The following is a 27,273-nucleotide window of genomic DNA, read 5'->3' as shown; positions in this document are numbered from 1 at the left end:
TCCCAAAATAGTCGAGTATATATAATTTTTCTTTTCAAAAATAAAAATAGAAAATAAATTATAGAAGTGTGTGGAATGGATATTCGGTTTTTTACCATGCAATGGCCTAACCTGTAAAAATAAACAATACAGATTTCCTCGCGATAACAGAATTATAAATAAACATGCAACCATCGCCTCGCGATAACTAAAGGTAAATATTAACCTCCAAATATCCACTCACCAACACACGCATCCACAGAGAGTCTACACTCTCATTTATGAAACGGAAAACAACTTATTCGAAATTCGACCAATATTGAAAACCTTTGAAAATAAATCTTACAATCAATTGTAAATATTAAAAATTCATTTTTTTCTTAAAATATGTGAGAAAAAGGTTTCAAAATGATTAAAAATTTATTTTTAAGGCCTTTACATAGGTATGAACAATCAGTGCAAGTTTGGACATCCAAATTTGAAAATTGAAAAATACTGATTGAATATTTAATTTGTACCAGTCATTGATAATAAAGATCCACTTAGGAACTACAACATCAAGACAATAAAGATCCATTAATGTTTTAAAAACTGATTGAATATTTAATTTGTACTAGTCATTTGGATCATCAAAAAATAACTTGATTGACCATTTAGAGGCCGCTTCTATATAATTTTTTTTTGCAATTCTCAATGGGTGGGTCAAACTATGGTCCATGGATTTGTGATAAGGCCAATATTTGTTTTTGACACAACATCTAAAATTCTCAAAAAGGGGATATCCTTGTTTTACAGAACTTTTTGACATCTTGCTTTCCATAAGAGATTAGATTGCAATGCTTGCCTAAAATGAAGTGGTACAGTCCAAATTTGTGGAGGACCATACATTCAGATCCATTTAGTCATTGATTTCTTTTGGATATATATGGATATTTTGCAAACCAAATGGATCTAAAGAAAGACACTCTAACAAGATACAAGGAAGGATTTCCTTGGAAGAGTTGCATAGTAGATAGACAACATTTTCTGTGTAAATAATTACTCTTATGTATTGTCCAACAATGATTATCTTTATTGTGATACATAGTCCTAGAAATATGATGGCCTATAGATACATAATCCTAGAAATATGATGGGACTGTTTCCATCACTCTTATGTATTGTCCAACAATGATTATCTTTACTATTGGAATCTAGGGGTCAAACCAAATGTATCTATGACTTGTTCCCACATACAATACCGCATTCCTCACAATTTCTTGAAAGGTTGTTTTGAATGCCTTTCCAAATCTTGGAAATATCATTAAGAGGATGAGATTTGAAAGTATTTAGCTTTTAGAGCCCCTGAGACCATAACATGTTTGGATTCAAAATGACCTTCCCATTTCCAAAGCATGGCCAAATTTAACTTGTGTCCTTGGTTGTTATTCCTCCACGCTGTTTTGTTTTGCATCTAGATTCTCAAAACTTCAAATAGAGGCTCTCTTAATCTTTTTAGTGCCTTACTAAAATTTTCGTTGGTGGGTGTTGATCTCATTACATATTTTCTTTGATGGCAAGAAGGAAGCCATCTAATAAGAAGAGATAGTCAATGTGACTTCTTTAACCGGGACTTCTACTAGCATGAGATAGTAGATTAGGTTTCCAAGATTGGATTATCTTTTGAATTCTATGAACAATCCATCAAATGTTTTGTATGTACAATGTTTTTAGAAGAAGGTGGATCTTCTCAATGCAATGCATTAGTGATCTTGATTTTAAGGAGGAGATTGAGGGTTTGAATGCTTAGGAAAAGTCATTAGACAAAATTTGAGGGTGAAATTTTAGAAAGTGGCTCTGATGGAAGAAATCAACTAGAGGCATAAATCTATGCTGAGATGGTTGAAGGGGAAGAACACAAAATGAAGTTCTTTCATTGAACTTCTAGTTGTCATAGGTCCTATAATCATCTTTTAAGCTTGAAGGTTAATAGGGCTATTCAAAAAGGAGAGGAATCTATAATAGATGGTGTGGTTGATTTTATAGAAATCTCTACTATGAAGCCAAAGGATCAAGCCAAATCTTGATGACTTGCCCTTTGATAGTCAAACTCAAAAGGCCTTTTGAGGAAGATGTGTTCTATTCGGCAATTTGTCGATTGAGTGGAGAGAGTTCCCAGCCTAAAGTGTTTTTCATGACCTTTTTAAGTTTAGTTAGGACTTGGGACATCATCAAAGATGATCTGTTTTTGGATATAGAGGAGTTCAAGAGGAAGGCTACCTTGATTATGCTACCAATTCTATGTTTGTCGCCTTAATCTTGAAGAATGAAGTTTATGAGGATAATGAACTATGACCCATTAGATTGGTGTGTGCTACTTATAAGATCATCTCCAAAATATTTGCACTGAAGAAAAGGACTGTTTCACTAATATTTTTTCCTGTTGGTTTTAGTTTTTTTTTTTTTTTTCCATGTATCCTTTGGTTGTTTTTCTTGACCTTCTTTTAATAAATTCTTTACTTTTCAAAAAAAAAAAAAAAAAAAAAAATCTTTATAATAAGGTGTTGGAGGTGAGGAAAATAAATTATTAAAGGGTTCTCACATGATCTAACCAACAAAATCAGACTTCTTCTAGATAGAAAACGTACACATTGATCAATACAATCATCATATTTTACATCTAAACCTTCTCCCTCTGGCTCTCCACCCCCCTTTCTTCCCTTCCCCATTCTCTCTCTGTCACGGGTATTGAATGTTGGATTGGATGAATTATAAAATAGTTCTTTTTCATTATATTGTTAAAATGTAAAAAATAATTTGCATTTACTAATAAACATTATTTTGGATTATACATTAAGATATATTCTGAATTCTGAATTGCATTCTATACCTACAAAGAAGGGCATAACGTAAATGTTACAAAGCTGTATTTGCCACCAAGTGACATTGTTTGGAAATGTTAGAACTTATCATCTATGTTGGATGGTAATTTGATTTACAAATGAGATAATACTAGCAAAACTAAAATAAAAATAAAAATGCAAAAATGGTGAACCCTTATATGGTGGAGTGTCAGAATCTAACATGACACATTCACTTCAATTAATATTAAATAACCCAGATGTCCGCAAAGATATTTTATTTGAACAGATTTTGGATGAAGATTTGATACTTTTAAATAGTGAAAGCATGTATGAACACTCTTTCAATACTAGAAGACGTAGCTCTAGACAGAGTGGAATTGAGGAACAATATTTGTTTAGCCGACCCTAAATCTTTGGGATAAGGCTTTTATAATGACGATGATGCGTTGAATTTTAAATATTGCAAAATGAGTTTATATTTGACAACGATAAGTTTTTGCATTTTTTTTTAAATATTTGTGAATTCTGCTTTTATTTTTATGAATTTGTGATGTATAATTATGTGAATATCTATTACTTGGATTGTGCTTGTGGGTTTACTTTTGAAATGTGTTTCTTTGAATAAATAGGCTTGCTTCATTTGCAAACAAAACCAAATTTGGCGTTGCGTTCGATGCACAATAGCATCACATACTAAATGTGCACCTTGGCAAGATAAAATCATCTATCTTTCAAACGAACCGGGGCGAGCAATTTGTTGGAGGCATCCAACTGATTGGCGGTTGGAAAAGAAGGTCAACTTCTTCTTTCCTTCATCAAAAATGTTGTTTTGTTCCTGTTTATCGTTTGAAGCTTCACTAGTCTCTTTTGGTTATTGTCATGCATACAAAACCAACAAGTGTAATATTCAACCAATTTCAGCTCAAGCAAACTATGTGTTGTTATCCATTATTTTTCACTTTATTTATGTGGGTGATGCATTCATTTAAGATATGGGGAAGAGTACTTGTGGTGAAAAATTCTTTCAGATTAACAGCCTACTTATATCAAGTGTAGTGTAGTCAAGGCCAAGACGTGTCAGGTTTCATTACTGTACCTGGGGGTAGGGGGCCTTTGCTTGCATAGTCTCGCTATTGAGTCCCTGCGCATAACCATCTGTTGTTTTCCTGCAGCCCTGTGGTGTGGGATAACACCCAACCATGTTGTCATCTACTGAACTAAGACTAGTCTCCTCTGTGTCTAGTTTTCTGGCCAATACCTACAAATATTGGTATATCTATCTGGCTGGCCCTAAGTGGATTTTTCAGATAAGATCTGGGGCAGGACCTTGGCCTTCATACGAAATGCATATGGAGCCCATTATTTATTATTTATCGTAAAGATAGTTTGGAAATGGGGGCTTTGATAACGGCCACAAAATATTCTGGGAAAGTAGCACGAATCACCTTATCCTCTTACTATTTTCTTTTTGAGCTAGGATTTATGATAGTTAAAATAAATCCCTTTTTTGCTACAAGGATGGTAAGCAAAAATAAGGAATCTACACTCCAATGGTCATTGGAGCCATGGTTCTTAAAGGGAAATCTAGTGAATATCTTTGGTAGGGATTTATGGAATAACTTTATTTTTTGATAGGCTTAAATGTGAATGCAAGGTTTTGAACTCAGGTCTGTGGTATTACCACACACAGATTTTGCCACCTCATTGAGGTGGCCATTTTAAGGGTATGCAGAATAACTCAAAGCCTAAAGGTGAACTTCTATCAGTAATTCAAAAATAAATTTCCTTACAATGGTCCCAAACAACAATTTATAAGAAATTAAAACCTAATATAAGGTCTATGGAACAATCCCAATAATCCATTTGAAGCATCACACTATCATTTATCCTTTTTTATTTTTATTTTATAGTATTAACTAAAATACCTCGAAATTGTGGCCCTAGCACTATAGGCAGATGATTTCTAAGTTCTAACATTGTTTTGATGTCCAAAATGATGTAATCTTTTGAATAGCCTACAAATTAGCTATTGGAGATCTTGGAAAGAGTTTTTCGACGCATCTGATACTATCTTAACTGGATATTTGCGTAAATAATTCATCACATGCCACAATTGACTGTTCTCCTTTGCGGATTTGAGGATCCAAAACCTCTTTTCCTTAGTGTTTGTAGAAGACCTACTATTTTTTCTTGAATCAGAATCAAGGTATTAAATTTTGGTTTCAATGTTTATTTCATTCATTTTGGAAATGGAATTAACATTTTGATCCATGTGAAAATTATACCCTTTTCACAGAAATGATTGAAATATTGAAACATTTTCATTGAAAGTATTGAAATCATAACATGGATATGAAAACACACGATTCATAAAGTTACAGTAAACATGCCAATGAGTGTGAAAATGAAGATTAGTAGTGTTTGCTAACATGTTGGTGCAAGCGTATGAGAGCCCAGTAGAGAGAAACAACTATATTTTAATTATAGCTTAATAAAATATAGAACACTAGCTTCAATGAACAAACAATAAGTATTACTTTCAGACATTATTATATATTTTTAATTTTGAATATGTATTTTTTAAATGTGTATGATCAATTACTTATGCATTAAACTAATTAGAACATGAATGAATATTGTGTGATTTACTAGTCCTTTCTACATGCATTTTATAAAATTTGTTATTTCTGTATACTTTGTCAATAATTTAGAATAGTTTAACAATTATTTATTTATTAATATTTAAGTCAAAATTTACTGTTTATTGAAATGTTTTCACCTAAATCTTGCATTTTAATTCCTAAAATCTCGAAATATATCAGTTGAGATTTACTGGTCACTGAATTATTTCCTGAGGTGAATATTGATGTCTATTGAAGTATGTACAAAAGAAATGGCCGGTAAATTTCATTTTGAAAATTGTGGAAATGGAAATATCTCAAAATTTAATACTATGGTCAGAAACTTTCTCCACATGTTGCTTTGTCTAAGATAATGGCCTGTATGGACAGGGATTCTCTCTTCTTGTCCTTTAGCATGGTAGAAAGTATCCTGTCTTGGAAGTTTAGTGCCAACCAAACAATTTTGGTCTTTGCAACCATACTCTACCTTAGTGACTGAGACAGTGACTGCTTCGATGCACTGGTGCCATTAGCGACATACTATTTGACAATCATATACATATTCTTGCCACTGCGTGTCATACTTTTTCATGATTGTTGACTGGAGCTTTGGACGTGTCTTTATTATTTTCTGGTTGAAATATATAAAAGATATAACTGGGTAGAGACATGGTTCTTGTCTTGAGTTGGTTCATTACATAGATAACCCTAGTTTGATTCAATTCCATGGCAAATGTAAAACTTTGTTTAGGCTGTTAGCTGCTTGTATGATGAGTGAACTGAAACTAACACATAAAGTGCAACTTATTATTTACTCGTCTGAACTTTTTAGTTTTGCTGAGTTTACTCCTTAGACCCCAGTTCAAGACTTGAGAACATCTAATCATGTAGTTTAGCAAGACTTTTTTATATGCCTTCAGTTGACAGCTAGAAATTGGTTGCCTTCCAAGTGTTTTTTTTCCCAGTTACGGACTTTACTGACCCGTCATGGTATCTGGACTATGTTGATACAATATGCAGTTGTGGGTTCTAAAAGGGCTAAGACCAAGGACACCGATCGAGGAGTTAAGTGGAAATTTGAAGTCACTTAAACAGAAGATATTACTTTATATATAACTAGAAGGTGGCATATGCTAATGCTCATGTATCAAAAGGACTTATCTGTTATTTCAAACATCGATTAAAGGGGTTTATGAAGATTACATAGGAAAAAATATGATAATTTTGTAACTTTGAAAACTAACAAACGTGATTCTAGGGTTGTGGGCAGCAATTTTCTTGGTTTTTGACCTAAATGATCATAATTATATTAAGTTTTAAATGTGAAGGTGGGGAGATTTGTGGGATCAAAAATTTGGTGTTGAACCACTTCTCCACCTTCTCTCGTTATAATAGTAAAGATTTAATGTCAGATCAGAGTTCATGTAGGGTAGCTGACCCCAAATAGTTGGATAAAATACTGTTAATGAATGGTTTTCGTTTTTTGCTTATGTACTTTTGGTTGGTCTCCTTGACCACCTTCTTTTAATATATTTGGTTTACCTACCAAAAAATAAAATAACATACTGTTAATGAATTAATGAAACGCAGTAATTGATCAAGTCACATTGTTAACTACTAGCCCTTTGCTCATAAAAAACAGAAGCCCCATACATGATACATCCTACAAGGTTTTTTACATTTTAATATTTCTTCCTTTATGCCAAATAAATCTTAACTCACGCAGTGTAAGAAATGGTTCTTTGGGAAATTATCTCTTTGGTTCCCATTATATTTAGGAAGAACTAACTGTTTCTGATAAGGATTTTCAGTTGATGTATAATTTTTTTATTTTTATTTTGTAAGGTTTCTTTCTATTTCATTATTATTTTTCATTTATTAGGCTGATGGCAGGGCTGATGTATCTTGTTCGATTAGCAGCATGCAGTTCCTACGAGTGATGTAGAGGTTAGAGCTTGCTAGAACTTCTTTCTATTCATACTTAATAAACACATTTCTATTCTCTTGCTTAGAGACACTAGCGAATGGTTGTTATTCCTTTAAAAATAAATAACTAAATTAAGATGAATTACTATTAATGTTAGTATGCATACATGTTCTGCTTTCTGTGACACAAGTTGGAAGCACAACTAAAAAAATTATACAAATCAATTTTTTTATTTATTTTTACTTCATGGTCAATTAGAGATAATATATATTTTTCAATTTGTGGTCAAATACCAAATGTAACATTTCTTTTCAATATGTTTAGGAAATATTTCGTCGCTTGCCTCTACCTTACATTAAGGAGGAGTTCAAGATAGGCTTGATGGGGAAAGACATGATGGAGAATAAAATGGAGCCAACTCCATATGTACACATCAGACGCAGTATCCTTTACATATAGTATTTTAACAGTTATACTTTTTTTCCTTTTTACTAACTTTTAATTGGATTGTTTTTTTATTTTTTGAAAGGTCAGCAGGGTTAAGGCAGACCCTGACCAGCATAAAATGGGGTTCAGGGGTTTGAACCTAAGACCTTGGGAACAACCTCCACAAGGTCTTACCACTGAGCTAACTGTTCTTCTTTTTAATTGGATGGTTGATTGATGCTTTTGACTGAAGAAAAGTTAAAAGAGTATTGCAGTTCTGTAATTTGGTTTGTATTAGATTGTGCCATTGTTGTTTCGTGTTGTCAGCTATTCCAAACCATGGCATTGTCCTTAACTTAAATAGATGTGTACCTAGTCAAGAAGAAGCGTGATGATGCAGATGTAGATATTGGATGCACCAATTGCAGTGCTACCATGTGCTCTGAGGATTGTGTTTGCAGGTATTGTACTTCATCTTATTTAACTTTATTAATATGGACATGCGGCCTGGATGCCAGGTAATTTATGTGTTCGAAGTAGCAATTTCAAAAAACAGAATCCAGGATTGCTATCTTGTAATTAATTAATTGATTTAATATAGTTTCAAATAACAAAAATAACCACTTATAAAAAAATCTGAAACTTATGTATTAAAATGGTCATTTTGGATTTCTTTTTGATTGGTGTGAAACAAACAAATTATATATAACCAATAAGAATAAATGATGATATCATCACTAGATCTTTTAAAATGGTTAAGTTGAAAATAATATTGTTACTTATTGTAATTGATTATGAACATATATTTTGTAAAATTGATAAAGTTATGCGCAGAAAGATTTTCTGAAGTCAAGAAATTAAAATGGTCATATTTGGAAAAAGTTTAGATTAGTGTGAAACATACAACAATAAACAATCAATTACAATAAACGTATAAACATTGAGCTCAACTTTTTTAGAAGCTTATATCCAATGTGAATCTCATGCAATACATATGTAATACTCCTTGGAATATACACAAAAACCCTAGTCGATACAAACTAAAAGTGTAGTAAGAAAGTTTTGGTTCTTCCATACGTGAATCTTGGTACCTATAATTAAGGAGGAAGGAAAATAAAATTATGGGAAAAATAATTTTTTTCAAGAAATACCACTGTCTACTTGACAATTCAAGATGGGGCTTGGCACAAAAAAGTTCTATTTTTGTATGCCAATGCTGATATATTATTGTAGGCTGTTGAAGCTCCTAAGGGAAGAATGGTTTGGTAAAATCTGAATCGGAGAATCAATTTGCAGTATGGTGTTAATGGTGAGATATATCTAAACCTATTGGAATATGCATAAAATGGGTGGAGATGGTTGCTTATGATAGTAGATGGAGCTGAAGGGGATGGGTGGAGGCAATTGATAAGGATGTTGTTGGAGTTTGAGAATGAAATCCTTCTTGAAACCACATCAAAAAAAAAAAAAAAACTCGGAAACATCTCAAATCTTTGATGCTTGAGTTGAGAAAATGGGAAATTAATGACATCAAAGAGTGTAGATTTTGGATATGGAACCATAATGGAATGTTTTTGGTTAGCTCTATGTATGCAATGTTTACTTCGTTTTCCTTGCCTCCTTTCCTGGAATCTAGTATCTAGGAGGAAAAATACTTCCAAAGTTGCCTTTTCCATATAATCCACTACTCTGAAAAAGGCACCTAATGGTGGAACATTGAGATTGATCGAACTTGCTTGTCCAAAGTCAACGAACTAATTCGTTGCAGGGCTTAATAGTTTTGCATGATCAGGAGCATGGTTGCTCAACGAGCAATATTTTTTAGAGCCATCGAGTCAATTGAGTTTGCTTATGCAAAATCATATTTTGATTGAGATGATTTAAATTGATGAGTGGTATTGGTTTGATGAAAGTGAAAACTCTTATCAGGTCCAAATGAGTAAGTTCACAAAATATTTAATTATCTTAAATGACTAGTGACTTGGTGTGCCACTCATTTGTGCTAAGCATGGTAGTTCTTCATTAGCCTCTCTCTTGAAGTATTTAGCATTTTATGTATGCATCTACATTTTCTATTCTTTTACTGTAACATAATAAAATGATGTATCAAGGTTATGTACTTCGCTGTTGATTTCTTAGATTTTGGTATGCATCTAATGTGGCTGTAAGCATTTAGTTTGTTTTAAAATGTGGTGCTCATAAATCCAACCTATCAGAGAAGAAATTTAAGAAACATGAATGTTTTATGCAATAGGGTTCAATCCATCAGCTGCTCAAAGGCTTGTCATTGCTCAGAAATGTGCACAAATAGACCATTTCGCAAGGAGAAAAAGATTAAAGTTGTCAAGGTAAGAATTTATTTATTTATTTTTGGCTAAATATAAGGTAAGAAATTGCTCTTCACTTCAAGTTGTCTTGATAAACATTAATTAAGAGATGATTTCTGCATGACACAGAAAAAAATATGTTTATTGTCATCAAGTTTTTGAATAATTAACATGCACCATGCACGCTTAGTTAGATCACTTATTTTTCTTGTATACCATATATTTCTCTTTAAAATAAGGAATGATCCTAATCTTTTTCTTATAAGATAAAACTTATTGTCCTTTCCAGACGCAGTGTTGTGGATGGGGAGTTGAGGCTGCTGAAAACATTAAGAAGGGGGAGTTTGTAATCGAATATATCGGGGAAGGTATTTCTTACTTCCACTTGCTTTCATCTTATTTCTTAATATATTCAAAGACCAAGACACCTCCCTCCCCACACCCCACACCCCAATTATTTTAGTTTATTTTTTTGTCAAGTTGGTTTTAGTTTTAGTTTATCTATCCATAATGTTCTCATCTTTGTAATCATTTATTTTAGTTGTTTGGGTGCTGCTGTCTTCATCCTCATGCTTGTTGTTTGTTTGTTGGTAGCCAGTAATGGGTCCATCTGTGCTTTTGCTGTTTGTTGGGAATCTGCAAAGAAAGAAATATCTATTTGTTTCAAAGAATATGTATCTGGGCGCACGCGTAGAGGCATGATTAGTTCCACAAATCTCACTTCACTGACCATAGTAAACTCCTCGTTGTACCGAAATAGAGGTCTGAAGCATTCGATGCAAGAAATTATAATTAATATTGGTGGCCTCTTGTTTTTCTGGCTAAGGTTTTCTTTGAATTTAGGGCTGTTTTCTTTAATGATCTCCTCTTTAGATGGGATGCAACTTGTTCCTCTTAGTTTTGCACTTGTTCTTGTAGGCAGGTTGACCAACCTCCTTTTCTTCGTGTTTCTTTTTAATATATTCTCTTGATCTATAAAAAAGAAAAAGAAATTCCATCATCCCAAACGTTGTCCTAGGCAGGGAGTTGAATGAGTTTGTTATAAGAGGAAGGCATTGCCTTCATTTGATGGATCAATCGTCACCTGAGGACGGTGTTATAGGAAATGGGGGTGTCTACTATCACAAACCTCGTCATTACGGTACTTGGACCCATCATGACAGGTAGCATGATCTCCCTAGTGGTTTGGGTAGATTCCCTTATCCAAGTTCATTCTATGAAAAGCTACGACGAAGAGAACATCAATTGAATTTCCATAGTCAACTATGAGCTGGTTAACTTAATGATTTTCCATTGCGGATGTGAGGACTGTGAACCAACCAACTACTCCAAAAGATTGATCTGTTGGAGAGGGGAGAAGTATGAATATAAGAGGGTCATGGGGCTTAATTGGGGTATGACACACCCGAGAGGAGGAAAATATACACACAACACTCCTCCTCACCCATAAGGGTTGAAAGAATCGAACCCATGACCTATACTAACCTAGCGCTTTGATACCATGTTAACTAACCAACTACTCCAAAAGACTGATCTGTTGGAGAGGGGAGAAGTATGAATATAAGAGGGTCATGGGGCTTAATTGGGGTATGACACACCCGAGAGGAGGAAAATATACACACAACACTCCTCCTCACCCATAAGGGTTGAAAGAATCGAACTCATGACCTATACTAACCTAGCGCTTTGATACCATGTTAACTAACCAACTACTCCAAAAGACTGATCTGTTGGAGATGGGGAGAACTATGGATATAAGAGGGTCACGGGGCTTAACTGGGGTATGACACACTCGAGAGTGGAGGAAAACATACACTTAACAAGGACCAGGGCATCCTTTTATAGACAAATGGACATCTTCCAAGTTGCAGTCTGTGAACAATATCATCGCCTTCTCTTCCTTTGAGCTTAATACCATAGGCTCATTTGTGTTGTGATTTGGTAGAATATTCACTCCTGGATTGCCTTGTGGACAAGTCCTCTTTAACTCAACTACTTGGTTCGGTTTAGCTACCAAAGGGGCCCTTTGTGTATGACAAAGCCCCTTTGGATTTTGCTACATTGGGTTCTTAGGTGGTGATGCAGGACAATAAGGGAAGAAGATTAAAAATAAGGGAGGGTTAAGGAATATGGTTTGGGATTGGGTTAAGGATTTGGGCTACAATAGGATAAACCCAAAAGGATTTGGGTGTTACGGTTTAATTTTTGACGTTTCGCAATTATGACCACAATTCTAATGGCCTAAAATTACAATTACGATATTTTCAATAGGGTAGGGGAAAAATCATAAAGGTTAAAGTTTATAGGGTAAGGATTAATGGTTGTGGGGAAGGGGTTTTAAGAATTCAAGATTCAAGAATTTAGGAATCAAGAAATAGAAAAATCAAGGATTTTTACAAAAATCAAGAAAACAGAGTTTATGGGTTGGTTTCTTGAAAGGATTAGAGGGTTCTTGATGGTTTCATGAAAATCAAGAATTCTTAAAAAAATCAAGAAAATAGAGTTTATGAGTTGGTTTCTTGAAAGGATTAGAGGGTTCTTGATGGTTTCTTGATCTCTCACAAATAAACAGAACAATGTAGAAAAAATAGATTGAAGAAAAAGATAGAAGATACAAAAAAGAAAAAAGAAAAAAAGAAAATAGAAAAAAGAAAAAAGATAATATATTTACCTCTGAATCACCCCAATGATTTTCATGGCATCAACCACGTTGAATGCACCAACATCCAAACGATAAAAAACAGAATTTTTTTTATTCCATTCATCAACTATGTAAATAAACCCTAATACAATCTATAAATAAAGAAAATCAACCAAGAGTCTCAATAAAACTAAAATACCAAATATTCAATCCTTATAAACTTAAATAAAAGATAAACTAACTTTACCAAATTATCAAACATTATCTAAGACCATTGGCCAATAAAACATGAAAATAAGTCCCAAAAAGATGAAAATAAAGTCTTAAAACAGAAAGTTAAATAAAAATAAAATCTAATATTCAATCTTTGATGTCTCTATCAATTCTCCTGGGCTGGGAAGATTTCGGCACTGACGAAATAAAATTGTGGTAATTCCCCAGCAGATCTGGTCCTTATAATCAACCTGCAATATGATCCTGGTTTTGCTTCTCAATCAATGCATCCTCCACGCTCCAATAATATCATCAAACCATATAAATAATCGTTGGACTCTCATTTTCTGGCAAGAATTGAAGTTGACACTCTGAAATGCTCCATGTATGATGCAATTCATTGGTTTCTCCAAAATATTAGCTACCTTTCTTTTCCATAGGATAAAACCTGTGTAAGCGGTAAAGGATGTAGCAACTCAACAATTTTCTTTTCCAATTATTAAGATTTTTCATATATAGTTTCTTTTTCAAGATCCAATAATGATGCTTCAAACTCATTCATCTCACTCTCGCTAAAACCATGCTCATAGATTTCTTTCTCGATTTCTTCATTACTCGACTTGAGTTTAGGTCCATGGACTTTGATCACATTTTCTTTATTCTCCCATTTCGAGCACTCTGATTTATAATGTATACTACAATTGCACTTACTGCATAAGTTTTGGTGCCTGAGCTCTTCATATCATTGATCATGTAATTGTTTGTGTTATTTGCTCTTCTTTATAATACGGTCACGAACAATGCAAAAATATGAGAGGGTTAGGAAATCTGGTTTGGGATTGGGTTTAAGGATTTGGGTTACAATAGGGTAAAATCAAAAGGTTTTGGGTGTTTAGGTTTAATTTTGACGTTTTGCAATTATGACTACAATCCCAATTGCCTAAAAAATACAAAAAATGTACTATTACGATATTTTCAACAGGATAGAGGAAAGGGTAAAGGTTAAGGTTTGTGGGGGCAAGGATTAAAGGTTAAGAGAATGGGAAAATGATTAAGGGTTGAGGAAAATGATTTTCAAGAAATCATGATTCAAAAAAATCAAAGTTAAAGAAATGAAGAATTCAAGAAATCAAAAATCAAGAATTGTTCGAATGCTTGAAAAAAAATCAAGAAAACAAAATTTCTGGGTTGGTTTCTGAAAATGATTAGAGGGTTCTTGATCTCTCACAAATTAAAAAAAAAACATGTAGAAAAGATGGATTGAAGAAGATTAAAGAAAAAAAAAAATTTACCTTGAAAGAAAAAAAAATTGAAGATGGATTGAACAAGTCTTTCAACTTATGATAGAGCTTTTGACAGGAATTGAACCTTCCATTAAACACATCTTCATAATACTGTTTGTTTTATGGAGAGAGAGATCAAGGTGGAACGCAAGGTGTTCGAGATCAAGGAGGTATGGATTCAGAATGGAAGAGGTATAGAGGTCATAGAAAGAGGGAGAAGATTTGATACAAGCATTCAACTCAAGGTAGAGGAAGCTGTATGGGTTTCAAAGCAGTTAGACTTAGTAAGAGCTTCTACTAAGTTGGTTACAGCTAAGTTTTCTAAGGATGGAAGGATTTTTGTTATTAGGGGGGAGTGGAATAGTTATGGAAGTTTTTTGAAGCTTCAACGATTTTCTGATAAGGCTCGACTGCGAGCAATCGTGTTTCCGGAGGGTTTGGGAGGCAATGGTTGGGGAGAAGTTGGCCTTGCTCTTAAGATGTTGACTTAATATGAAGAGAGGATGGCAGCACCTAAGGAGGATGTAGAGGGGTCAGGTCGTGGGTGGAGGTTGTTCGTAACCCACAGATTTCCAATTTGAAAGCTACTAAGGTGCTAGATGTGAGGGTGAATCCTAGCTCTGGGGGAAATTCTCCGAAAGTCACCGGTAAAGCTTTCGACGTTTGGAGGTGGGTTTTCATATGCAAGGCAAGCTTCCTGGCGGCTAATTGGGAGGGTTTCTTAATAGATGTTAAACGAGTTTTAAGTCAACCGCTGGGAGTAAAATTGCTGTATTGGGGACCCCTTACGTATATACTATTGCTGGGTAACAGATCAGCGTTTTTGAAAGTCAATCCAAGAAGATTGGTAAAGGTGGGAGATACTTCCTTCCTTTTATGACCTTGGTTTGCAGACTGCAACACCTTGAAACCAGAATGGAAAATCGAAGGGTCCTGGGTTCATATCAGAGGACTTCCATTTCATTTATGGAGCAGGTGTGCCTTCAAAAAGATCGGAGATCAGTTGGGTGGGCTTTTGGAGGTAAACTCGAGCACACTCCGTCGTGCAATTTTGGATAGCGCGAAGTTGAAGGTCTGGTTTTCCCCATGGAGGATGCCACGGGGGCTAAACCTCTGGATCGACGGCTACAAATACTCAGTAGGGGTCGAGGTACTAGTGGCAGAAGGTGCGGAGCCAGTAGAGGAGGAAGTAGTTTCTTCCAGTAAGATGGAAGAGGGTGTTGTTGAGGGGTTTAGGATCTCAGTCAATAAAGGTGTTCAAGTGGAGGAATCATGGAGTAAGGTGGAAGAAGGGATGAAAGAGAGAGAAGGACCTGGAGTTATCAACTTAGGGTGTAGCTTATCAAACCTAGGAGAATGTAGCGTAAGTAAGAAGGCGATTAATTCCTTGTGGGACAAGTTTCGTCTCTGCAGTAACTCCAGTCGCAGGAGTAATAAATGCTGCAAACCTCGATGTTGGGAACAAGGTCAGAATTGTACGGTTGAGCTACTGGGCAAGGCTGCTCGAAATGTGAAATATAGGAAGTGGCTACGCAGGTCTGGGGCTTTGGATATCTCTGTAGACAAAGTAGCAGATTTGGGGGAACCTTCAGGGGCCCAAGAGGTAGATCAGAGGCCCATCACTAAGGTAGTCCAAGACAGGGAGGATGTCGGGCTGGGCTGAGGTTCTCTTTTTAGTGCTGAAGGGCCCCCCGTATACATCAACCAGGACCAGGCAGCAGATGGGCTGGATAGTGTGGCCCATGAGGTAGATATTGGGCTGGGAAGTGAGTTTAAAAGTGTTGGAAGCTTTACTTTTCAGGAAACACAGGAACCGGTTACAAATGGGCTGGGTAGTGAGGCCCAGTGTGTTGAAATAGGGCTGGACAGCGTGGGTTTGTGGGTTCATGACCCAAGTTTAGGAGAATCAGCCACATTTAAAACCCAAAAGTCCATGGGCAAGTCTGCTATGGTCGGAAGCAAATAGGCTGGGCGATCCAAGGTGGTTTGGGCTGAGAGTTAAGAAGGTCCGTTATTCAACCCTTCTTCGTAAAGCTATTAGAAGGAGACCTCGCATCAGGCTAGACGAGGAGGCTGTTCTGTCTGCATGTGACTCGATCAATAGTTTAGAGGAAACCGAGGCACAGAATCTCGTCGATTGTTTAAGTGTTGGGCTGCAGGATCTGAGAGCTGGAAGGGCATCGGTACCGTAGGGACTTTTAATCTATTGGAGAAGGTGCAGGGACATTCTGATCAGGTGGTTAGTGGGGCTGGACGGAGATGCTTTGACGTAGGAGTTTTGAATACGAAAGAGCAAGAGGTTTACTGTTTCGGTACCGCTGGCCAACCGAAGGTAAGATCGCCATTTGGTTTGTGGGGTATGGGCACAGGGACAGAGGGGAGTTGGCTTTATTCTTTGACGATAGATTCAGGAGACTTGTGGGTACCTTGGGTCTTTGTTCCCTCGACTCCATTGGGTGGTTTTAGTGGGATAGGGTGTAATTTTGTTGAAAGCCTATTTTATAGGAGAGAACAGTATTCAAAAGATCAACCAGACTAGTGGAGAGATTATCGCCTGAGAGGGGTAACAAGCCCTTTATTTGTGTCTGAGATAGAGAGGAGTAATGCGAGAATTTTAGGAGACCAATTGTGCAGACTGACAAAGCTAGCAATGGCAGAAAAGCTAGGGAATGGCAGTAAAGAGTTTCAAGACGATCTTCATACTTTATCAGAACAAATATTGGCTAATCTGTTGGAAGTCGGCTTGAAAGTGGGGATGTCTGTTCGGAAAGAAGGTAAGGTAGCTCAGCTTCTGGTCAGCGTGACCCTAAAGAATAGCAAGGGTGTTGAGGTTTGTATGCAGATGGTGGCGGGACAATGGCCTCTTTCAGGGGCTGTTCCCCCTGCCAGTGAGGAAGTGGAGGAGTCGTCAAGGGCCCGCTTTCAGTATGAATTCTCCAGACTAAAGATTACGAGACACTTGTCATGTTTTGAAAATATGAGCAAGGTTAGAAATAAAAGACTGAAGAAGGAGATTATTCAGCTCAAGAGATCGGTGGAGGACTTTCCAATCGGAGTTTCTAAAGGGAAGAGAGCCGGAAGGCGCTTAGTAGATGTTAATGTCAATTAAAATTTTGTCCTGGAACGTAAGGAATGCAGCCCCTAAAAGAGCAGCAATCAAAGCCATGTTGCGCCATCATAAACCTCACATAGTGGTCATGCAAGAGTCGAAGTTAGAAAAAGTGGATGATAGAGTGATCAAGGAGATTTAGGGAATGAATTCAGTTGGGTGGTGCGCTCTTCCGTCGTGGGGGGCATCGGGTGGTATCATTTTACTGTGGAATAAGAACTTAGTAGTGGTGGAGGACAATCTCAATGGGGCTTTTTCGGTGTCAGTTTTATGCAGGTTGATTGGAGAGGACTTTACCTGGGTGTTCTTTGGGGTGTATGGCCCAACTTTAGCTAGAGAGCGGAATCAATTTTGGGAAGAATTAGATGATATCAAGGAGCATTGGAACAGACCGTGGGTCGTGGGGGGAGATTTCAATGCAATTCGTTTCTTTTTCGAGAAGAATGGGGGGTCTAGAATTACTCCTCAGATGCGTAAGTTCTCGGAGTTCGTTGATCGCAATGGGTTGATGGATCTTCTGCTGGGTGGGGGAAGTTTTACGTGGTCAAATAACCAGGAGAACATGAAGCTTAGCAGATTGGATCGTTTTTTAGTCTCGTTGGATTGGGAAGAACACTTCGGTATGCTTACTCAGGAAAAATGGCCGAATCCAGTGTCAGACCATTGTCCTATTTCTCTGGTGGCTGGGATGCGGAGGAGTAGACCTACGCCCTTTCGTTTCGAGAATATGTGGTTAGAGCATCAAGATTTTAGGGAGATGATTGACGCTTGGTGGAACGAGTTTTCGTTTGAGGGTAGGCTAGGTCAAAGGTTGAGGCTAAAATTGAAGGCTATCAAAAAAAAGTTGAAAGTCTGGAACAAAAAAACGTTTGGGTTTGTGCAAGATAGGAAATGTGCTATATTGCTAGAATTACATGATTTGGAAGGTAGAGAGGAGAGAGGGGGTTTGGGTGCCGTGGAGAAGCTAAGACGAGTGAATCTTAGAGTTGAGTTTCAAAGGCTGGTTGTGATGGAGGAAATTAGTTGGAAATAGAAGTCGAGAGTTCAGTGGCTCAAGGAGGGGGACAAAAATACTTCCTTTTTCCATCGTCTAGCAAACTTTCACAACAGGGTGAATTTCATCTCGAAGCTTAAAGTAAAGATGAGTGGAAGGTAGGGGAGGAGGAGGTGTGTGAGGGGGTGGTGGACTTCTATAGTAATCTGTATACGGAGGATCATGTGAATAGGCCTTCATTAGATTCCTTACACTTTAACAGCATATCTCTAGAGCAACAGAGGTGGCTTGAAAGACCGTTTGATGTGGAAGAAGTGTGGGGAGTGGTGGGTGGTTTGGCGAGCGATAAGGCCCCAGGGCCAGATGGTTTCTCTCTAGCCTTCTTCAAAGCTTGTTGGGAGATAGTGAGGGAGGATGTAATGGCAATCATCGGGGATTTCTATAGAGAAGGTTTCCTAGATCTGGGTTCTAATTGCACTTTTCTTGCTTTGATTCCGAAAGTGTCGGGGATAGAAGACATAAGGGATCTTAGACCGATTAGTCTGGTGAGCTCATTTTACAAAATCATCTCAAAAGTCTTATCTTCCAGGCTTAAGACTGTGTTGAGGGATATCATTGGCCCGACTCAGGGAGCTTTTGTCTCAGGGAGACAGATTTTGGATGGGGTGCTCATAGCAAATGAATGCATTGATTCGCATAGAAAAGCTAGAACTCCGGGGTTAGTTTGCAAAGTTGATTTGGAGAAAGCCTATGATCATGTAAACTGGAATTTGGTGAAGTATATGTTAAGGAGGATGGGGTTTGGCGAAAGGTGGGTTAGATGGGTCATGAAGTGCATTACAACTTCCACATTTTCTATCTTGGTCAATGGATCTTCAACTGGGTTTTTTAGAAGCTCGAGGGGACTCCGCCAGGGAGATCCGTTGTCGCCTTTTTTGTTTGTGATAGTCATGGAGGCCTTGGGAAGGATGCTTTCCAAGGCAGTGGCCGAGGGGGAGCTCTCTGGTTACTCCACTAGGGAGGGTGGCAATGTGGTGTCTCATCTTCAGTTTGCAGATGACACCTTAATCTTCTTAGATTATTCTCCAAGGCAGGTGAGTTTCTTAAGTGGCATTCTTGGGTGTTTTGAGGTCATTTCCGGAATCCCAGTGAATCTCCGTAAAAGCAAGTTGTTTGTGGTTGGGGATGAGGCAGGTTTGGAAGCAATGGTGGTCTCTATTGGTTTTCAGACAGGGGCCCTTCCTTCCACATATTTGGGGCTTCCTTTGGGGATGGGGTACACTAGTAAGGACATTTGGGAACCGGTGGTAGAAAGGATGAGAAAGAGACTGAGTATTTGGAAAGCGAAGCTCTTAACTAAAGGTGGGAAGATCACCCTCATTAAAAGTGCATTAGCTAGCATTCCCATCTATACTCTGTCTCTTTTTTCTTTGCCAAGATATGTAGAAGTTCAATTAGAAAGAATTTGTCGTGATTTCCTATGGCATGGCAATGATGGTTTGAGAAAACATCATTGGGTGCGTTGGAGCAAGTTATGCTTGCCTAAGAAGAATGGGGGATTGGGTATTCGAAGATTGGATCTATGAACTCGGCTTTGTTGGGGAAGTGACTTTGGAGGTTTGGCGTGGAGGAGGATAGTCTTTGGCGGAAAGTAATAGCAGACAAATATGGTGTAAATGGGCATGGGTGGGAAAGTGGTCCGGCGAGAGGTGCGACGGGGTGTAGTGTGTGGAAGGGTATCCTTAGAAGATTTCCGGCAGTTAGGAGCAGGGTGAAATACAAGGTTGGGAATGGGACCAAGGTGAGGTTCTGGGAAGATTGGTGATGCGGAAATAGCCCCCTAAAGGATTCATTTCCGGTTTTATTTGATTTATCATTGAAAAAGATTCAAGTAGTATTCACTTTCAAGAGAGTGGAGAAGGATGTGATTAACTGGGACTTTGGGTTTAGAAGAACCTTCAATGATTGGGAAGTGGATATGTTACGGAGGTTTATTGCTATGGTGGAGTATACTTATGTGCATAATTCTTCAATAGACAAAAGACTGTGGACAGGAGACAGGGATGGGAAATTCACGGTCAAATCGATGTACCTTAGCATCGCTCCAAGTAGTACAATTTTATTCCCTCATTCTTTTGTCTGGGGTGGTAAGATACCTCCGAAGATTTCGGTCTTTATTTGGTTGGCGGCTTTAGGGAAACTTGCAACCCTAGATCAGTTGATCAGAAGAGGGTTCATTTCGCCAAACCAATGTTGTATGTGCAGATCTCAGGCGGAAACGGTGGATCACCTACTAATTCATTGTAGGGTGGCTTATCATGTTTGGTCACACTTTATGGCCTTATTCGGGATTGTGGGTTGTTTTCCTTGTTCGATCAAGTCGGTTCTGGAATCCTGGTTGGTGTGGGGTGCTTCTTTCTCATCTTCTAAACGGGTCTTGTGGTTCCTGACACCATTTGCAATTTGTTGGGGTATCTGGAAAGATCGCAATCGTTGTATCTTTGATGGAAAAGTCTCCACGTTGGAAGGATTAGTTCTTTCGGTTTTGGAGATCTTATTTTCCTGGAGTAAACTCTATAAGGATTTCGAGGGAGTCTTCTTTGAAGACTTTGTAGTGCGTTGGGACAGGGTGTGTTCATTACAGCGAGACTAACTCAGTGGTCGAGCCCGTTTGTTTTCTTATTTTCCTTTGCTTTGTCGCTTTTGTCTTGGTCCTCTTCTTTGTACCTGGGTTGGTCACCTCGACCCCTTTTTTTTCGTTCAATAAATTATCTTTACCGATAAAAAAAAAAAAAAATTACAATAGCCATATATATAGGCTAGATTCAAACCCTAATTAAAAATTGTATAAAAATTGTCATTTTTTACCTTGAGATGCTAATTCCCTGTAGAATTGACATTCTACCAGTATTTTGACCATATTTTTTTCAAAACTCATCAGAATCTCAATATCTTGGGTTCGTTGGATAGGTAACTGAATAACCTTTCAAAATACACCAAAATCAAATTATATATCTATATATATATATATAGATATAGATATACCTCCTCTGTTATTTTTATTTGCCATCACATTCTCGCTGCAGGGAATTCCTAACTATATCATAGTACCCTCCTTTTTAAAGTTAATCAACTTTTCAAAATTAAAATAGTGATCTCTGCAATATATCTCCTTTGTTATTTTTATTTGCCAGCACATTCTCACTGCAGGGATTTCCTGTCTATATCATATTACCCTCCTTTTTAAAGTTAATCAACTTTTCAAACTTCTAAGTTCTTTGGCTATATTGATAAGTGTATGCAATATTTATAGATGTAATACACTAGGGTTGGTGTTCTGTTCTCTTCATTCTTTAGTGACCTTTGTGTCTGTTCATGTTCTAGAATTGTTGTTTAACCACCTTTTCTTATATGACTCAGTCATTGATGACGCCTTGTGTGAGCAAAGACTTTGGGACATGAAATATAGAGGTGACCAGAATTTTTATATGTGTGAAATCCGGAAGGACTTCACAATTGATGCAACTTTCAAGGGCAATGCTGCTCGTTTTCTGAACCACAGCTGTTATCCTAACTGTAAACTGGAGAAATGGTTAGTAAATTTACTGTTATTTCCATCAAGCTCTTTAGTGTTTATGTATAGTGATAAGTATTGAATTAATTGGAAGCTTGTTACTTTTTTTCTAGAAACTGATATTTTCTCCAACTAGGGTAATTGAGAAATGTATTATGGACCTGAGATATGTCATTTCAGTGAAGTCTACACCCATTTTTATGTGTGCACGCCTCAGGTATTGCCAGATGGGACATAGTCTAGAAGTCAGGCCAGCTGGACACTTATAATCTGTTCAATCACATGGATCTTTTTTGAGAGGTTCTATTGCCACACCAACTTTTGCTAACAGCCCCCAATTCATATGTAAATCACCAAAGAATTCACTCACATCTTGGGGTGCTGTAAGAAAAAGTTGGTGTGGCAATAGAAGCTCTCTTTTTTCCATGGTAGGTATTCGTAACGTAAAGGGGTTAGAATTGTTTGATGACCCCCACTCTCACAATTCCTTATTCAGATTGTTTGGGGTCAGAATCCTGTTCGCCATGGTGGGTTTTGCTTCATTAACATTCCGGTCAATTAGTAGAAACAAACCTTATCTTTTAGCCTTCAAATCTTTAGCTTGAGACCTAGGGTTGGTCTGATTTTTGGGCTCTGTCCCATACTGATGGTGGCCCACATATTAACTGTAATGGTCCCAAGCGTTGTACAACTTTTAGTTATGGGTTCACCATACAATATGAATTTGGGATGTGCCCAACTCAGTATGGTTAATTCTGACCATTCTTTCTAGGCAAGCTGATGGAGAGACACGGGTGGGTGTGTTTGCTGCTCGATCTATAAAAGTTGGAGAACCGTTAACTTATGATTATAGGTAATGTGTGAATTTTCTTATTCTTGATGACTACTATGATTATCATTCTTGGTTGGTTGTTAGTATAATTCCTTTTTGTTAGCTCTTATTTCTAGCATTATAAACCTTCTGCAGTTGAATATCTCTACGGCACTATAGCAGGTATTTTACTTGGATATAAATATGGATCCCGGAACATGTGCACGACACTTATGAAAATGTCATACACATCATACGTTTCCCATCATTTTCAGGGTGCCAATAAGATAAGCAAGAGGAATTTCAGGGCTCCTGAGGTATACACCCTCATAAAAAAATATTGGCACACATCATTACTTGTCTTAGTGTATCATATGATACATTACAACATAGTTTTATAGAAAAACATTGAACCTTTTAAACAGTCCTTTCTGGTGTTAAACTCATCCGGTTCTCATTCTCATTCTCTTGAGCTCAGATCCCCTCCACACATGATTACCTTGGATTGAGTTGAATAAGCTCACTGATTCTTTCTCCCTCACAATGATTGAGTCACATGTATTTGTCAACTTTTATTGGTTACTTTTTTTGTTTGTTGCGTAAACCTATAATGTAAAGCAGATAGACTTGCGACAATGGATTTGCACAGTCAAAGTTGTTGGCTACCATTCCTTTTGGTGGGACCTCCTCTCGCAGTGAACCACTCCCAACATAGGTATTGTAGAAGCTTTCTCAGGTCTCTCACTCCTTGAGATCTGTGTTGTAATTAGTGCTTTATTTCGGTTGTATTCTTCAATTAACTTCTCTATTTTCAGTCATATTCTCCGTCAGTCTTCACTTGAAAAGACATCGATGTGGTGTTGCCAAAGAGCTTTAGTAATTGATAAAAATGCAGAGCAAGGAGAAGAAAAGTAAAACTAAAGAATTGGTTTGTGGTTTTTTCCTTGGGGTTGAGTGGGTGAAGTCCCCCCTTTTATAGAGTAGAGCCCATGAATAGGGGTCATTAAACTTAGTTGTAACCACTCCCCATGATTCCTTTGATTGTGTTCTTAAAGAGTGACCATGCTTTGTATTAATGATCTTAAATATCTACTCCTCATGGTCTAGTAACTAATATGAGGAGTGATCATCAATTACTCCAACTCAACGACTACTCAGTTCTCCAAGTTGACTCAATCAAGTTATGTATCCATAATATTTCTTTGGATGTGTTTTCTGTTGAACCTTTGGCGATTAAGTTAGTAGTAGCAACACCTTTTGTGGTGCGTGGCTACTTGAGTAGCTTAGTAGTAGCACCTTCTTTATTGTGTTGTTACTCGGGTTAGCATAGTAATGCACCTTCTCTATTATGTCGCAACTTGGGTAGCTTGGGATATTTTTCTCTTCTCGAATTGATTATCGATGTTTTACTCCTCGTGTGACTAATTGGTAAAATTCCCATGGGAGAATGGAGGTAGTGGTAGTGTGAAGTTCAATCATCCATTAAGGGCAAGGAAAAGGAGGGAATGATAGTGTGGAGATCATTTACCCTTAGTGGAAGGAGAAGGGTGTTGGAATTCCTGCCCTAGAAAGGTAGGATCATGTATGGCTGAGCCCCCTATTTTGAAGAGGATGATTGGCTAGTTTGAAGGGGCAGAGCCACCTATCTCTTAGACAGTGGGGTCAGCTGCTACAAAGGGGCCGAGCTTCCTATCCAAGGGATAGGAGGGGCAACTGCTTCAATGGGCTTGTGCTTCCTACAAAGGGATAAGAGGGTCGGCTACTACGAAGGGGCCGAACCTCCTATCACTTGGATAGGGGGTCGGCTCCTTTGGATGGGTTTGGTTCGGATCGACTTGGATCGGGTTGGTTTTGGGTCAGATCTCAAAGTAATTTTCTCCATCTCTAGGATTATTTTGTTAATTCCTGATGAATTTTAAATTTGGTTCCTATAGGTATGGAATCAATTCTTATAAACTATTACTCCCTCTATTTAAGACGAATAGAAATATGGTTTTTGGTGGGAATAAGTGTGGCTTAAATGTTCAGGATTGGGTGAAGTTAAGCCTGCGAACTATTTACATGGGCTAAGCTATTGACAACATGGGCTAAGCTATTGACAACATGGCCTAAATAGTTTCTATTCAAAAAGTCTGGACAACAAGCTTTAGTTTGAATTGAATTGATTAGGGTTTTAATAAAAGTGGTAAAGATATATGCTTTTTTTGGATCCCAGGGCTGATTTATGTTGAAAGAGGGGTTCAAATTGGGGTGTCTCAGATTGAAATAATGGACTGAAACTAATGAAAAGAAATATAAAGATTAGGAATAGAATATACATGGTAAGTCACTCACCTCTAAGTAGCCCAAGGATTGGAAGTGACACGAATTTTTAATATTGTATTTGATGGAATAAACAGCACCTAGGAGTGGATTTAAGACTACCCAAGCAAGGGTTCACTCCCAGGACAACTTTTGAAGTAGCCAAAATAGCTTCAAAATATATTATTAGAAGGGTAGTTAAATGGAGGAGCCTTGTTTTCTCCTATTCCAATTCAACTCAAAACAGAAATAACATAAAAGTTTTCCTAAGCTCTTAAAATTTTCTTCAACTATCTTCCCGCACCTCTAGCACCTATCCATGTAGTAAAATTTGATTTACGAAAGAGTAATGGACTTATATATCACTAAAATAGAAAAAAACATGATTTATTGTATAGAGTGAAGCACAATTTACAATTCATAGTAAATAACTTCAGTCCTCACGAAGTAATGAATTCCTTGGGGCCAGCCTCCAGGGTCCGGTTAACCCTCGACTCAACCAGTTATATGTAGGACTTTCCGAGAGGACGGTGCATATGACCGTGGGATTAGTCTCATCCGAGAGGTGGGGACACCCATGATAAGCAAAGAAGAAAAAAACTTCAGTCCTCATTCCTCCATAATGGTGAATGTCATGAGAGTAGAACCGTAGTCACCAAGTCAAAATATGGGTTTAAAACAAGGGTAAACTTCTGAAAAATGGAAAAAGGGGAAAAACGAGATAAATATAAAAATCAGAATCAATATTAAAAATTATAAAAAGTGTAATATATAATATATCCAACATATATTCCAAGTTTCCAATATATTTTTGTGCAAAAAAAAGTATTATTGAATATGTATGCATGATAACATGTTTCCCCATAATTATACATTTTATGATTCTGAAAAAAAGTCTAACCATTAACTTTTCTTTTGAGAAAAATAACATAATATCATTTAAAAAAAAAAGAAAAAAAACCATAACTTCAAGATATTGTCACCAAATCCCACATTAAGTGATTTTTATGAACCAAATCACAAACAACCATAAGGCCCACAAAAATTAACCATATGCCTAGAAAATGAGTTATTATTAATTTTGTTTGTTTTGAAAAAGCATGCTTAAAATGTAATAACACTTTTTTTAAAATAACAATTTTTTAGTCATTTTAGTTAGGGATGCAACTTGGTTTGGTTTGAGGTCAAATTGGAACGTAACCGACATAGGTCGGTTCCACTAAATAAGAACCAGAACCGAACCAAATTCTATTGGAACCAAACCCAAATTGAACTAATCGGTTTGGTTCAGTTTGATTCTATAGATTTTCAATATTGTATAAGTTGTAAGTAATATTTTTTAATGAAAAAACAAACATATAATAAACATAAAATTTCATACAATAATCACTAATCTATCCATTAAAAATCAATAGTTTATCCATAAAAATCACTAATATATGTCTTAACTCCTAAAATAATACATAATAATTATTTTATATATATATATATATATATATATTTATTTATTTATTTTGTAGGGGTTTGGTTTGGTTCTTTACAAGCTTGATCCAAAAACCGAACCAAATTGATCAGTTCTCCATTTTTGTAACCTGGAATTGAACCACAACTTGTTCCAAATCAAACCAAACCACCCCAAAGCTATCGGTTTGGTTCGGTTCTCGATTTGAACTGGACCAAGCTACACACCTAATTTTAATCGTAAAGGGTACAAAACGCATTTTAAACGAGGCTTTTTCAAGAGTAGGAGTTTTTTATGACTATGGGTGCAACATAACTTGGTGCTACACATTAGGTTTTTGGTAAGGCTTAAAATGGATTGGATATGAGTGTGTCCTTATCCATATCCGAATTTTTTATCTGAATTCATATCCGGATCCGAATCCCTAATTCGAATCCGACTTAGGTCATAGTAGCTAATACCATATCCAAACCATTTTACTTTTATTAAAATTGTAGAGGTCGATTTTGTGATAAATCGATCTCCATTATGATTTCATCATTCAATCCACAAAATAATAAAAAGAACATGGAAAAATAAAGAAGACAATGATTTTTTATGAGGTTCAACAGATGTGCTTATCTCCACGGGGCTCGAGGAGCTGTTTCTTTATAAATCTCACGGTTACATGGCCTCCTCACCTTTTTGCCATTTTTCTTTTCTCTTCCTCCCTCTCTCTCCCTCTTTCTCTACAATGGCCTCAAGGCTTTTTAATAGAAAAAT

The 27,273-nt window shown here is 36.8% G+C and overlaps 1 protein-coding gene across 2 annotated transcripts in view; it reads left to right on the top strand.

The window, feature by feature from the left end:
- Positions 1 to 27,273, top strand: part of SDG4 (SET domain group 4) — a 69,654-nt gene that overhangs the window by 6,712 nt on the left and 35,669 nt on the right. Inside the window, exons 3-10 of one of the 2 annotated variants that reach the window (XM_086439565.1) lie at positions 3,452 to 3,616; positions 7,364 to 7,390; positions 7,695 to 7,812; positions 8,161 to 8,257; positions 10,051 to 10,144; positions 10,413 to 10,491; positions 21,784 to 21,955; positions 22,710 to 22,790. In XM_086439565.1, the coding sequence (XP_086295691.1) occupies positions 3,452 to 3,616; positions 7,364 to 7,390; positions 7,695 to 7,812; positions 8,161 to 8,257; positions 10,051 to 10,144; positions 10,413 to 10,491; positions 21,784 to 21,955; positions 22,710 to 22,790 (833 nt within the window). The remainder of the gene's footprint in view (positions 1 to 3,451; positions 3,617 to 7,363; positions 7,391 to 7,694; positions 7,813 to 8,160; positions 8,258 to 10,050; positions 10,145 to 10,412; positions 10,492 to 21,783; positions 21,956 to 22,709; positions 22,791 to 27,273) is intronic. The other variant, XM_086439573.1, reaches the window with a different exon arrangement.

Source organism: Akebia trifoliata, chromosome 1 (assembly GCF_017979445.1).
Source record: "Akebia trifoliata isolate Shusen 1 chromosome 1, ASM1797944v1, whole genome shotgun sequence".
Classification (NCBI taxonomy): Eukaryota; Viridiplantae; Streptophyta; class Magnoliopsida; order Ranunculales; family Lardizabalaceae; genus Akebia; species Akebia trifoliata.
Note: the sequence above shows the minus strand (reverse complement) of the source record. Positions and strands in the feature narration are given on the sequence as shown.